The sequence below is a fragment of the Protopterus annectens genome, chromosome 6.part1 (assembly GCF_019279795.1).
Source record: "Protopterus annectens isolate FY-2018-M chromosome 6.part1, PAN1.0, whole genome shotgun sequence".
NCBI lineage: Eukaryota > Metazoa > Chordata > Ceratodontiformes > Protopteridae > Protopterus > Protopterus annectens.
The window spans coordinates 4,137,930-4,153,589 of record NC_056738.1 but is presented as its reverse complement, the minus strand read 5'-3'; the positions used below and the strand labels follow the sequence as shown (position 1 = coordinate 4,153,589).

Here is a 15,660-nt window from a genome sequence, read left to right as displayed (position 1 = left end):
ACCTTCACCTCTCCTGACATCATTTTGTGTACCTATACCATGTCTTGTGCAACTTCTTGTAAGAAGAGCTCCATCTTCACTAGTCTCTGTTCATTTGCTTTCCTCTCCATCCCACTCAGTTATCTGCTGCCTTTCTTGTGGACTCTTCTAAGTAGCCATGGTCAGTTAGCTTGTGCAGCCTCCAGAATTAAACCAAGCCCTTAAAGTTTGTCTTGACCAAGGCTTAAGTAGAATGGCAACATTAACTTTTAGCTTTTGGAGTCTATCCCACTGAAGATGCACTCCACTCCCTCACTCTGCCTTTGTCTAGTAAAGGTCTGACCTTCACCCCCCAATCCTAAAACTACTATTTATCAGTTTACTCCCACAGCTGATATGTCACATCAAGGTTGTTGTCGGCCAGGCATTGTATTTTGCATTTTACTGCAGCAGTCCTGACCTGCCCCATTTCTGTCTACCCTGTCAACCTTTCTGAATCCTTTATTTTGACTCTTTTGTATTCCTGTCTGCTACATCTAGTTTTGTTTCATCACTGAAGAGGTCAGTCAGTCCCATTCTGCATTTCTTAGGATGTACCTGAAAAGAATATGCTTGGGAGTGTTAGACTGGCCCCTGTAATATTCCACTATTCAGTTTCCGTAACTAACATCATCTCTGTCACCACAACACTCTGCATCCAGCATTTATATCTTCTGTCTTCTCCAATTTTCATAGCAGTCATTTGTTAAACTGAATCAAAGACTACAGGGAAGACCAGACAGACCACATTTGTAAGTTCTTCTCTCGCAACGTCTTCAGTAAATCAGTCCTAAAACTGAATCATGCTTAATTAACAACTTTTTCTTTCCATGCACTTGTGTTGTTGCTGTTTTAGAGATTTATGTTTTCTAGAAAAGCAGCCAACCTTTCATTTGGAGTTCTCTCTGTGACTTTCCCTGCCACCATCTCTTAAACTAATAGGGTTTAGTTCCTTCTGCCTCTTCCATGTAGTGTTCCAGTACTCAAGCAGTTCTGCACTAACTAGTTCTCCATTATTGATCTCTGTTAGAGGGTCTGCAATGCACTAGCCAGATTTCTGAGGACTTTGGGAGGAAGCCTGTCTGCTACCCTTGGAAATACCATTTCCCCATCCATTCTTCCATCCTGATGTCTGTTCATTGCTGTCTCTGTTCTGCCATGCTTCCCTTATATTATAGCAACCAACCCTTGTATTAATTTCATGGAGACTGAGGTGAAGTATTCATTGAGGGCCTGTCATTTTCCCCCAGACTTCTCTAGTTTCCCCACTCTTACTGAACTTGGCCAGGTCTGTCATTCTGTTTCTTCTGTGTTCTATATCTGCCACAGTGCTTGTTCCCATTTTGGACCTTTCTGCCAGCTTCCTTTCAGCTTGCTCCTTTGCTTTCCCGAACTTTTTTTTACTTGTCTCAGTTTGCTGCATCTCTTCCACCTCTCTAAAATGTCTTTCATATCCCACATCTTTTGAGTTAATCACCAGCTTCACATTCTTTTTTTAACCACATCGGCCATCCTCTTTGGTGTCTCTCCCAAAAACTTTTATCTGTAGCTTTTTATACCCAACACACTCGTCTTAGCATGTTTACTCCCAAACATTGCTATCAGACCCCTAAGTCCTTTTTGATCTTTTCTAGCAGGTCAGTATAAAATCCCATGGTATCTTTTTTTCTTCCACTTGAATGTAAATCGCACAGTCATATGATTATGAATGTTTAATACCTCCTTTAACTGGACATCCTCTCCTCCATTTGCAACGATTAGGACCATAATAAGAAGAATTTATCCATTCTGATACAATCTTATATCTGTTGCCTAAACTGTTCATGGTGCAAGATCTTAATCAACCTCTGCTCTCTCATTATTGTAGAGCTTGGAATCTCCCAGTTTGCTACTTGCAGATTCATATCCTCCATGAGTTTAACTCTCTTCCCAAACCAGCCTTCTCTTTTATTCTTCAGGCTATCGTCCTCCTTTTTTGAAGGCAGTTAATTAACCTGCCATACAGAATATATTCTAAGACCTTTGAGGAAATGCAGCTGAGGGTAACATACCTGTCATTCCTCATTTTCTTCCTAGAGTTTCCTTAAAGCAAGTAAACCAATGACATCATTTTGTTAGCAGGCAGAAACATAAGATTTTTGCACTGACTGACAGTATTACTTCTGGCACATTTAGCACCTTGGAAGGTAAGTCATGTGTAGTTGTGTGTGTCTTGTTTTGTCAGAGATTGAGGGAGAGTGGCCTAATGGTTAAGGTGTTTGCCTTACAAACACAAGGTGCAGGGTTTGAGTCTCACAAGGGATAATTGACTAGGCTTAAAATGGCTCGCAAGGGCAGTTAGTCTACTACTAATCAATAAATCTATTAACTTATTCCTCCCCCATTTCTTCTAATCGGTCTCCCATTTGCACCCATCTGTATGTTCTAGGCATTTGCCTTGTCACTGAGATTTACACAGAGGGGAGAAAAACTCAGTAATTCTGACAGATAATCAGCATTTTTAAAGTGCCCTCCTTTCCCTTTATTGTACATAATCTCCTTATTTCTAGTGCATTCTTCAGTGCATGTGATGCCATTCATCTGTAAGTAATATAGAAGGGTGGTGGTAGTAAAGCTGTGTGCTGCAGTACTACATAAAGGATGGAGTGAAAGGGAATAAAATCATATCTAAGAGGGAATTGTGAGAACAAATAGCAACCAACCTTGCTAAAGAAAGAGAAAGATTGAAGACATACACATGCAGAAGAAAAACAGTGGGCAGGATAAGATAAATGTCTACATTGATGTCACATAAAATTCATCTGGCAGGTCAAGATGATCCTACAGGATATAGGAGGAGTGGAGGTTTGTGACAGATGAATGGCATCACATTGAAAACGGGCTCATTCGGCCCAATGGACCATCCTGGCAACCAAACTTCAAATAAATAAAATAAGTAAATAAATTACAGGTACTACCTGTTGCTTGGGAACCAAACAAGCTATTTGGTGACTTCTATTAAAAATTCAAGGAAAACCCAAGTAAACCCTTGGCAATGTTTGTAAACAAAATGTTAAAATGTAGACAGGTTCTTGGCTGTGGTAGTACAATTGTTACGGGGGGGGGGGTCACATCATACCAGGACAAGTTTAGACTCATTAGCCTGTCCAGTATTCCGTGCTAAATCATGGAAAGAGCCGTAGTAAAACTTCTTCAGAGTTACAAGAAGAGACCTACAGATAATGAAGATCTATGTATTTGTTAAGGGGAAATGCTGCCTTGTACATCTTTTTGGCACTCTTTGAAGAGCTAGCAGTAGCACTTGGTGAAGGACAGACAACACATTTTGTGTATCATGGCCTTACTAGGTCATTCAACACTGTTTTGCATAATTCAATGGCTGACAAAGTAAATGTATTAAACATCTCTTTCTGTGTTGCTCAGTGGATGAATTTCATATTAAACAATAGGATGGAACATGTCATAGTGGGTGGTTACCTTTCCATCCTGATGGGAGTTGCATGTGATGTTCCATCATCATTTTTAGTGGGGCCACTTATTTTTGGACTATTCTTCATCTCAAATATAGATTTGGTAAATGGGGTCTGAATATTCATGGCCCATGGAAACAACATCTATGGCAGTGAAACCACATATACAGTCTGTGGAAATCCATTAGGAACCATCCCTGGAAGATGAGATTTGCATCACGCAGGATCCAGCGGCACCACACCAAAGCATCCACCTGAAAACATTCAGCAAATATGGTGTTAGAGTGTAACCAAAAGTAACAGTCTTGAATAAGGTCAAACCAGCTGTGAAATGCAGAAGCCCATGCACAATTTGAAATCAACTGGGACTTTGAGCAGGCTCGCAATTTTCAGCACAGACCACAGGAACAGAATGAATTTCAGATATCCTTTTTCTAAATAATTCAAACAGTAGTAGTTAGATTCAATAAAACAAACCAGAAAAAATGTTGAAATGATCATCCATGGTCAGAAACACTCCTGTCATCTTTGGATATGTGCAATTTTTGATCTCTAATCCTAAGAAAGCCACTAATCATTTCTTCCATATCTAGGTATTATTACCATCACTTGGTAACCACTTATTATTCACTCACACTGTTTGCAGAAGCATTTGTTCCTGTTTTGATGGGTTCTCATCTTGTTTACTGTGGTCTCTTACGGTATCTCTAGGATGTATTTCACTTGGCTGTGGTTTCTTGGAATACTACTGCCCATTTCTTCCATTCCTCAATTTGTTCAATGTCAATGCTTTGATCATCTGTTAACTCTCTTTTTAATCTAGGGTTTGCAGGTATTTTTAGGAATGTACAAGGAAATAAGCAAGTATATGATGTTGCTGCCTCACTACTTGGCTATAAGTAATATGCATCGGCAGTCTTGTTTTCCTAAAATTCAACTTTTTTTAATGGACTTAATTTGTATTCTCGCCTTATATTTGACTGCTTCCATAACTGTTCAAGGCCTGGTTTTAGAATGTTCACCTACATCTCTGTGTGGAAGTCCTTAGTTTGGCCTACTGGTCTCTTTGCTAACCCTTGTCCTACAGTGACCTTTTTGCTGTAAAGTTTGACACTTCCATGTCTTTTCTGTCAGGGCTACTTTGTTGTGTAATACAGGTCATCCTTTGGTGGTTACTGATGTCCCTTCATGATCTGTTTTATTTTAGGCTTTTGTGACAGATTATGAGAACTGCTATAACAGCTACATGTAGTCTTTTCATTGAAGTTCTGAACATATCTAACAATTGTAAAAAAATATTGGAGGTACAAAGTTCTGTCTTGTATTTCCTTAGTATAGATTATTTTAGATAACAGTTTATTATTGCGTGTACTCTTTCGAGTTTGTCTTGATTTCAGTTTGCTATTTACAATTTGGAATTCTTCAGCTTTCTAAAATCTATGAAGATGTTCTTCACAGCTTTAAAACGTAGCATTTTGACACTTCAGCTTAGATGTAGATAGTTCAGGGATAAGGTAGTGATAGAGTGATCGACTTCAGAAATTATATTTGAATCAGATTGTCAGACTGTTTCCCCTTGAACTGTGCTGTTCTAAACTCCAAATACTGAAAAAGAAAAACATGCAAAATAAAATAGTTCCCATTGACTGAAATAAAATTAAACTTCTTGCTGTTTGATTTTCTTTGTTTCTTTATGCACTGCATTGCAGTACCTTTGGTACAGTAATTGATTCTTGTAATGTGCTCTTTTTTTTAATATGTTTTTTGTGAATTAAATGTGCAAACAAATTGTGAGCAAGCTGAAAAACAGACCATTGTAGTAGTATAATTACAGGGTCATTATGTTTGCAATCAATTTTTTCATTTTTTTTTCTTTTTTGCTCCAAGTTAATAATTGTCTTTTTTTCTCTCTTTCCATTTAAAAGGCCTTTCTTCGCATGTGCAATCTGCCCGTCCAGGTGGTGTGCAGGGCTAATGCAGAATACATGTCTCCATCTGGTAAGTCTGGTTTTCACAGGGTTTTGAAAGCAGTACAGCTGTGATGTTGTTGTACTTTGTGAATTTGTTTGCAGCTAATACATGCCACTGTTCAGCAGCTTACCCATTTGTCCTATGATGTTATTTTATAGTTTATATTTTATATTCTTTTAACAGTTTTACTCCTGTCTTCTGAAAATTGTTTGCAAGGGTTCCCATGAGTTTCTTGATGAAAAGTGAGACTGTTTTCTTATTGTAAATAAACTTTGTATTGTGATAGTTTCATTTATTGCATAAAGGCTGGGTAAAAAATCCAGCATTTGAATTTTAAGTGTAGAGTAATAAGACAAGCTGTTCCACAAGGCCTGTATTTCTTTTGTAATGCAGGTTATCATGGGAACGCAGTGGAGGCCTTTGTTGGTTCTATGCACCTTATCAGCTACCCTGAGGCCAACTGACAGCTAGTAGAGAAAGCATCCCCAGAAAAAAAGCCATGACTGAACCTGCTGTTAATGTGAACTTTAAGTGAACTGATCACAGCAGCAGGAATTCATCCTTTGAAACTGAAACAGATATTTCTGTTGTCAGTTGAGTATCTCAGAAGTCAGAGCACCGAATTTGTTAGTACAGCAGAGTTCTTTTTATATCATTTTACACTATCAAAATTATATGATAATGCCTGAGCCTTTGAAAGAACAAAAAGAGTCAAGTGCATAACAGTTTACAGTTTAAGCCTTAAAAATCTAACTTGAAATGAAGTCTCTTTATAATGAACTGTTTTTCATCATGTCAGATAAGAATCAGCAACACATTTTTATTTATTTCTTTTTTGTTAGGCAAAGTCCCCTTTATTCATGTGGGAAATCAAGTTGTATCTGAACTGGGTCCCATTGTCCAATTTGTCAAAGCAAAGGTAAGAAATATAATTGTGTAATCCTAACCTACTTAGTGTGATCAGCTCACACTATCCTAATTCATGTGACAATGTACGCACTCCTTCAATGTGTTCCCAGCTGCTGTTCTTATAAAACAGAGCTGAATGGACAGACCTGCCTTCCATGTTGGGCAATAGTATGTACATTAACAGTTTATTGAAAATTTGGTGATTAAATATTCAGTTATAAAGTTTCAGACAGTGAAACAAGCCTGCATTTGCTGTACTACTGCACACAAATTCATCTTAAAGTCATAACGTGTAATTCTAGGTGTGAGGGGGTACAGATAAATTAAATTAACTGTAGAGATCTGTGTTCATAGCAGAGTTTTTCTAGTGAAATATCTGATCACATCCCAGAATCTAGGTATTTGAAGCTAATGATGGGTAGGTAAGAAAGCAAGAGCAGAGGAGCACAAAAGCAGAAGTGAATGAGCGTGTCTGATTGGTTTATGTTGTTTACTACATTGGGCATACAAGGTAAGTCATGGTGTAGGCTCCTGCTTCCACTGTCTGTGTAGATATGGATATGGGGTTTATGTTGTTTACTACATTGGGCATACAAGGTAAGTCATGGTGTAGGCTCCTGCTTCCACTGTCTGTGTAGATATGGATATGGGGTTTATGTTGTTTACTACATTGGGCATACAAGGTAAGTCATGGTGTAGGCTCCTGCTTCCACTGTCTGTGTAGATATGGATATGGGGTTTATGTTGTTTACTACATTGGGCATACAAGGTAAGTCATGGTGTAGGCTCCTGCTTCCACTGTCTGTGTAGAATCGGATATGGGGTTTATGTTTACTACATTGGGCATACAAGGTACGTCCTGGTGTAGGCTCCTGCTTCCACTGTCTGTGTAGATATGGGGTTTATGTTTACTACATTGGGCATACAAGGTAAGTCATGGTGTAGGCTCCTGCTTCCACTGTCTGTGTAGATATGGATATGGGGTTTATGTTGTTTACTACATTGGGCATACAAGGTAAGTCATTGTTTAGGCACCTGCTTCCACTGTCTGTGTAGATATGGATATGGGGTTTATGTTGTTTACTACATTGGGCATACGAGGTAAGTCATGGTGAAGGTTCCTGCTTCCACTATCTGTGTAGATATGGATATGGTTTCAGCCACAAGTGAACAGCATTTGATTCACTGTGTTCACTGCCCCTCAGCTGACAGGTGCATGTTTTTCTCTGAAATGCTTCACTATATTATTCCCCACATCACAGCTTTGCCTGCATTGTCTCCAACTCCATTTTCTTGTTTACCTTTAATAACCATTCTCTTTTAGACCATGTCTGGTGTTTTATTAAATGATAAATTCCCACTCTGGTAAATTAATTTTCTTCAAGAAAAGCATTGAAAAGTGACACTATATTACACTCTTTGGTAATTCTTTGTAGTTTGGGGTGTGGGGAGTGCCTTGATAATATTAACATTACTTGGTGCATTTTCCTACACAGCTGAATAAATCAGCAGTTTTTCATATATATAACATTGATTGTGTTGTTTTGACTCTCTGCTTCAGTGTTAAGTAAATATTTGGAAGAGTGGTTACTCAACTTCAAGGTGTTATACATTGTTTTAGTTAGCCATTCTTTCAATTTATAACAATGCGTTTAGAAATTCTTGATGAGTTTGTAAAAAAGGATTTCAGATTTGTAAAAGTACTTAAACTAGAAATGTACATGTTGGCATACTATGCCATTTTAAAGATTCTTTGGATCTTTTTCACACTAGACAGTAATACTGTGTAACCCTAGATCTATGTGGTTTTATTTTCCTGCCCCCTGATTTTTAGAGTTAATGTAAAAAAAAAAAAACTATTTAAGAAAAGACGAGACAGATGACAAAAGAAAGGATGCTGTAGTGGTGGTGTTAGTCATACAGCATTATACAGGCTAAAGATGGAAGCTAGGCAGACTGCACCTGTCTACTGCAGGGTTTATTCAGCATCTTTAAGGCCATTGACCATTAACACATATTTGTAGATTCCGTGTGAAATAAAGTTGGCCATTCCATGAACTTAGAAAATAGGTACTGAGCTTTTATAATTGCAAATGCATGTTGGGACTGATTTTCCTCTTTGCAAGCCAAAGATGAGTTGACTGAACTGGAAAAAGATTTGGAAAAGTGAATACCATACGTCAGTTTTGCTTGCATTCCACCCGTACAACATGCATTGCTGTTATCGGTATTGGTTACTTCCTGCAGCTTTTTGAATGATTTTTTTTCCATCAGGTGTCACTTGTCTGTGTAGCCTTCTCTCTTAACTGAATCTGAATTTTCTTTTGTGACATCTTATTTTTTTGCTGTTATAGTAAATGATACCAGGATCAGTATATCATATGACCTACATATCATAAACAAATATAATTTAATTCATATTACTTGAGTAATAAACACTGGCAAGATAATGTACTTTCTAGTATGAAAGAAAGGTATGTAGCATAAATATGCTGGTAACATTCTGTGAAAGTTTCCTTGAAAGCAGTATTTTTCTGTAAATTTCTTCAAACCATTGCTGTATCACTGGTCAGATGATGCAGTGACAAAGCCTTTACCAACATTCCTTGTGACCTAGATAAGTACTGGCCTGTGTGCAGAAGGGCTTAAGATGGTGGAAAGCAGTGCTGTCATGTTACCTCTGCCAAAGAAAGATTGTGGGTCCTTCTGCAACACTAGCGAGTCGGTATTGAACGTAGGGATTCCTTGTAAATACCATGTTTTGTATCTGCGTGCGTGTAGGGGTGGGCTGTTGGCAGTGAAGCATGTGTATCACAGAACATGTAGCATCATCATCAAGAGTATGGAATAGGTTATTTAGAAAAATTCACTCTGTCTACAGTATCGTGCTATTTGTGGCCAGCTTTACTACTGTTATCTTCTCCCCTTCTATGGGGATACAAAAAGAATTGGACAGTTTATACACTGTTTTCAGGCCTGAGGTTTGGATGTGGGCATTATTTTTAAATTGTACGCTTGCATAATTGCCAGTTAAGGAAATGAAGGAGTTCTCAAACAAAACTTCACTTGTTGTGCAGTGTCATTTTAGCTGTGCTGCAACATCATGCAGTTTCCTATTGCAGTTAATACCAAGTGTAGTCACTGAAGTTTGACTTGACTGCATGATTGAAGTTGTACATTTTATTTGTGTTGCAATCTCATTGTATTCTAATGTCACAGTGTCACACCTAGGATAATCCTGAAATAGGGTTTGGAACAGGACCAAGTGCTTTTGAAATAAAAAGCAAACTCTAGCTTTGTCTTCTTTGGAAGCTAGTCTGAATAAGCATACTTCGCAAATATATAGTAAGAAAAGAGCTTTATACCAGTTTTCCACTTTAGAGTATACCATAATTCTACTTACAGTCCCTCCCCCTACACCAACCAAACACCTTTATTGTATTGGCATACTTGTTCCTCTTAACTCCCGGCGTCATAGGACACTGAGGGAGAAAAGAGTGAGAGGCTACAGCTATTATCCAACAGAAGTTAGGCAATTTGTTGTTTGCTCCTAAAACATCTGTTGGTAACTAGTTGAATTTTTAATGTCCTTATATGAATTTGTGGGAGGGACTGGGAAAAATAGCATCCTGTGGGGAGTGTGGGAGAGACTGGGAAAAATAGCATCCTGTGGGGAGTGTGTGTGTGTAACTATTGTTTGGAAGAGAATTATATTTTTAGACTTTAATACTTTGGGTGTTTTTTTGTGTAGGTCTTAACTCAGAGTTGGAATATTTATTATGTTGAACTAAGAGTTATAATAAGTAGGACAACACACAAAAAACATGGACCACTCAGTTAAGGTTGAAGTAAATAATAGTGACCAAGTCCAAAAGAAAAAAGAAGCTCCTTCCAAACACGGCAATGCACAAAACACTATTAAAGAATGTACTGGTTAGCACTTACGCAGAGTCACCTCTGTTTCTTCAGCCAGTCACATAAAAATCAAGTAATCACATGAGTGCATCAGTCAGAAATATTTGTCTCATCTACTAGTGGCATTACCATAGATTTAGACTTCTGCACTGATTGCAGGAGCAGAGACTTGGTGTATTATGCCACCTGTTGCCCATGCAGTGCCTTTTAGATTAGGAAGACTAATAGGCTGTTTAAAGACAGGATTTTGGAACATTTGAATGATATTCCCAAGTACAAAAGCACTAGTGCTTTAGCCAAATCTCTTATGCAGAAAGGAACAAGGTGTTCATTTAAATTTTTTGTTTTAGAATTAATGAGTAGTAATTTCAGAGAACTAATCAATAATCAGAAAAAACAGCTAGTTGATTGTTAACCAGTCTTCAATAAACCAGCAATCAAAAATCCAAAAAAAGGAACTAGATGAGAAAACAAGACTGAGATTTGTGAACAAAGATGGATATTACTTTTGAGAGCATATTATTACTTGATTTTTTTGTGATTGGCTGATCAACACTTTAAATGTTACTTGAAATGTGCATGATTATGGTCTCAAGAAGCAGAGGTGACTTTGCAAAAGCACTAACCGGTACATTCTTTAATAACATTTTATGCACATAGAGTATCAGTTGTTCTACAGCCGTGTTTGAAAGGAATGTCTTTTTTCTTATAAGTAGGATCATTGGGCGTCAGGAATCTGTAGGCTATTGTGAAGCTTTTGCATTTTTAATATGTATATGTTAGGTAATACTGCATTTTGTCATTTAATTTATGTATGTCTTTCATGCAGATGGCATACATTATACTGTCACTGTTTTAGCATTTTTAGTAATATATTTGGGTCTTCCAGGTCATTAAGTTGTAGGTTAGCACAATTTATGGATTATTTAATGGTACTATACCTTCAATTGTTAATTATTTCTCAATTATTTGGTTAATTGAGGTTGTAAAAAGCCATTCTTCACTATGTTTGTGTTTTTTCTTTGACCCCATAGAACGCAGATACTGATGTGCTAGAGGTATGTGGAGGATATATTAAAGGCTTTATCTGCTTTGAAACAACAGACCATTTTGTTGTTTTCTCTGTAGTACATTACCGTGCTCATGTGTAGTAGCCATGTGATTTTGATCGCCTCAGAGCTGAATAATTGCTAAAAATGTATAGTAGGTATTCCCAATGGGCATTTATGCTCTTTTTTTTTTTCTTTGAGAGACACAAGTGATTAACTCCAGAGTCATGTTAGGATACTGTATACACTAGAATACACATGGATGGTTTTTGACAAATCACTGGGATGATCTGAGGATTGAAGTCACCAAATAATGACATCCATTTGAATTTCAGACTTCATATCCTTCATAAAATGTGTGTTAACACAAACCCTGTCACTCTAGCAACTTTCTAACTTTATAAGTGCAGTATGTAAAATCTGTTCCTATTTTTGCCCCCCCCCCCCCCCCCATTTTGTCAGGCTTTGTTCAGATTTCGTGCACTGAGAGGTTGAGAGGTATGGCTCAAGGTTCAATCACGTAAAAAATACAGTAAAGAGATAAAACAGGTTACTGCAAGAAGGGCAAGAAATAGTAAAACCAGTGAAAGCAGTTCCCCAAACTGGTGCCTACCTAAATCTGTGTCCTTCTCATAATTGAGAGCATCAGCCAAGCTGTAATTGCAGTGTCAGCACTGATTTATCAATGCTGATACTGCAGTCCTGCACCATTGGCTTCTGCTGATCGCACCACTTGCAAGTTTGCGCCCCATCACCCCACCCTAGGTATGGCTCTGAAGCTGTTCAAGTCGTAGTAAAAGTACCAGACCACAGTAGCAACAAGTACGTTAAAGGTACATGAAATTTGACAGATTGTGTAGCTTCAGAGATGAAAATGGGTGGGAGTGGCTGATTACATTACAAAAAATGAATGGGGAGACTAGTTAAGGGGGCACACTTTTTCAAACCTTATTTTAAGCCATGGTGGTACAGCTGTAGCGTTGTCACCTCACAGCAAGAGGTTCTCCCGTTTGATTCTCGGCTGGAGCGCCTTCTGTGTGGAGTCTGCATATCCTCCCCGCGGTCAAGTGGTGTTCGGAAGACGTGTGAATGGGCATGCCTTCGTTGAAGGTTGGGGGTCGGGCTGGCACCTCAGCACTATAAAAATCAACTGCCAATCATTAGAGGACTGGCATTCCGCTGTGGCGACCCCTAACCGGGAAAAGCCGAAAGAAAAAGAACAGCAGCAACTCTTTCAAACCTAATGTGAGATCAGAATGAAAATCAACAAAAAAGTGGCGGCGCAGTAAACTGGAGATTCGCTTAAAAACAAGAAACAAGTTTAATTAGCGCTTTCGGAAAGGATAGTACCTTTCCTTCATCAGACATCTTGCAACTTAATTAAATCCACCTTATATAACCTTACTTGCTGTTAATTAATCACAATCAATTAACCAATACAAGAAATTTAAAATAAAAGGAAAAGCAACGATTAAGCAAATATACTTAATCAAAACAGTAAGCAAACCTTAACAGCTACAAACTAAGAATGCTTGATCAATTTGGGTTGGATACACCATTACTTTCTTCATTTAATACAAATTAATAAATTATTATTAAAAATCCTATAAATTATTTAATTTCAATAGATAGAAATATATTTGTATGTATTGAATTAAAAATAAATAAAATACTGTAAACACTTTCTCGTTCCCCTAAGGCCAGAATGCAACAAACACAAATGACGAACAACCTATACAAAAAATGGACAGCCTATACAAGAACATTATTTAGGATGGCAAAAACTCACTGTTTGGTTATACATATAATTAAATAGATTAAATTAATTTAATTAAATACAATCTATAAATAACATTATTAAATATGTTAACCAATAGTAAATATTAAAATATAATAATGAAAATGTATGGTAGGCATGTTATTAACAAGAGTAGCTTGAAGTAGCTTAGGTTTGGTGCAGCCTGAGATGTTGCTCAGGGACTAAGCTATCTCCAGGCTTGTTGTGGCAAGAACAGTTAGTAAGTTATACTTTCTTTTAGCCAGCTACAGTGCAGCTTCTTAATACTTACTGCTGCAGATAGTAGCATGTGGTGTTCATGGAAAATTGGTATATGATATGCCGTCTTAATTTTCAGCACTGTTTGATAAGCAGATATGAGGTTAGCAAGAGACGAGTAGGAAGAGAATGTACTAGAAATATATAGGTATGCCCTGGAGCCAGGTATGTGATGTTTATGAATTCTTAAATGTACTGCAGTCTCTAAGGAAAAGCTGGTAGCTGTAGGGCGGAGAAAACATGCAGTAGTGAGTTGTATTCAAAACATCTGTGGAGTGGGATGGCAATGTAGCATTCCAAAATATGTTAAATGATATATGCAAGAGGACAACCTCAATTTGAGACTGTATACTGAGATTCAGTTGTGAAATATTTATACTTTCGAAGGTGTTTTTTTCTTGTCCTCTAATACACTTTGTTTTTTGTAGGTGTTTTGTTTCTGTAATATTCTTTCTCCTAGGTAGGAGTTTGCCCTATACTGTATTCTGTCAAATGCTGCGAAATTTGTTTTGTTTTCTTTTATTGTAATACCATTTATATCTGACCATTTGTATAGTGTGAATAGGCCTTCCTACAGCTTTATAGAGTCTTCCTTTGAAGTTGTAACACTAGCACTTTTATGTAATCTGCACACTTGATTAATATTGGATATTTTGGTATGTCTGAATTAGTTGTGCAAATATGTGTGTGTATTTATCATCATTTGAGGTTGTAATGCTGACCCTTGCATGGTACTTCAAAAGTCATTACCACTGCTGATGCATTTTTATTTATTTTAACTTGGCTTTTCTTATTGACCAACTAGTTAGCTCTGTATGGTTTTGTTTTTGTTGATTTATTTTTCATTGCAAAAGTGTTGTGCAATACCTTATTGAATGCTTTCCTATAATTTGAATAAATTATAATTTGTTACTTATTTGAGTAAGTGTTTTTTTTGTACCTTATAGACTTTTTTACCTTTCCAGTGACATTATACATTGGCATTGCAAATGAACAGTTATGTTTGAATGCAGACACTATATTATCAGTCTGTAATCTGTTTTAATTCATTTTGAATTGTGCCCATTAGGGAGTGTTCAAATAATTTTCCTGAGCAGGTTGGTTTCATTTGTCTAATGGTAGTTACACACTTTAAACTTATTAACTTTCCCTTTATTCAGTGGTAACAACATTTCATGTCTCCATCACATTATTACACATTTCTGTTCTTTCAGAATATATGATTGCTGTAACAGTGCAATAACAATAAATATGTGGTAGAGGTACTTGCTGTCTTTAAATTGTATATATTTTGTATACGTTGTTTGTGTGTATATATATATATATATATATACATACACACACACACACACACGTGTTATACATGAAATAGAACAATTAAAGCCTTGAAGACAAAAATACCAGGCTAAAAATATCAACACCCAAAATACGGAAAAACAAAAATAAATAAATCCAATTATTTTGCAGGGTAGCACGTTGTACCCCCACCACCTTGCTGCTTATATATACCAACTCCAAGACTGCACAACAGTGGAGAAAGACAAATTCCCAGTCCCTGCTGTATCCCAATCTCTCCCAAAATAATGCCACCAAAATGTTATATGATTATGCAATCACTTGTGCTGGTATAAAAACATTTTGAAATTCTGAACATTTGCAAACTAGAGGCTTCCTTTATACATATATTCCAATATATTCTCTTCTGTTATTTTCATTTCTCATTTTTTTTTTTTTGTATTTTACCTCTTTGTCTTTACTGTCTTCACCTAGATATAACAGGTTTCTTCCCAAGCATATACTTCAATCAGGAGAAAAGGGGCTGTTTTTTAACTACTTTGTTGGTAGCTGCATGCAGATTCAGCTTTTTTAGTAAGTAGGTAACTGGATATTCAGTGCAATGTTTCCCATATGAACATGAAGGGTATCCTCATGCTGAGATGATCATAGGATCATAGGAAGTTACTAGGCTATTAGCCCTGAGACCTTTACAAGCCTAGCCAAGAATTTAGCCCATGTTCCAACAAAGCAGCACCCTATGCCATTGTCCGGCAGGAACATAAGTGGAATCCCGGGGTGTATTTTCTGTTCCCCATCCAGTTATCCATGATGCACTTAAAAAGGTTTAATGAGGTACTCTGCTTTATGTGGAGAGGGAGTCTATTCCACAACAGGGGGAGTCTCTGGGATACAAATCTGTCCTACCAACAAGTCCTTTTGATGTCACAGAGCAGGTTGAGGTCTCGCGTGCAGGTTACTTGAGTGGAGCTTGATG

The 15,660-nt window shown here is 37.3% G+C and overlaps 1 protein-coding gene across 1 annotated transcript in view; it reads left to right on the top strand.

The window, feature by feature from the left end:
* Nucleotides 1-15,660, top strand: part of MTX2 (metaxin 2) — an 802,678-nt gene that overhangs the window by 470,983 nt on the left and 316,035 nt on the right. Inside the window, exons 4-5 of the mRNA XM_044075432.1 lie at nt 5,414-5,486; nt 6,302-6,378. Of these exons, the coding sequence (XP_043931367.1) occupies nt 5,414-5,486; nt 6,302-6,378 (150 nt within the window). The remainder of the gene's footprint in view (nt 1-5,413; nt 5,487-6,301; nt 6,379-15,660) is intronic.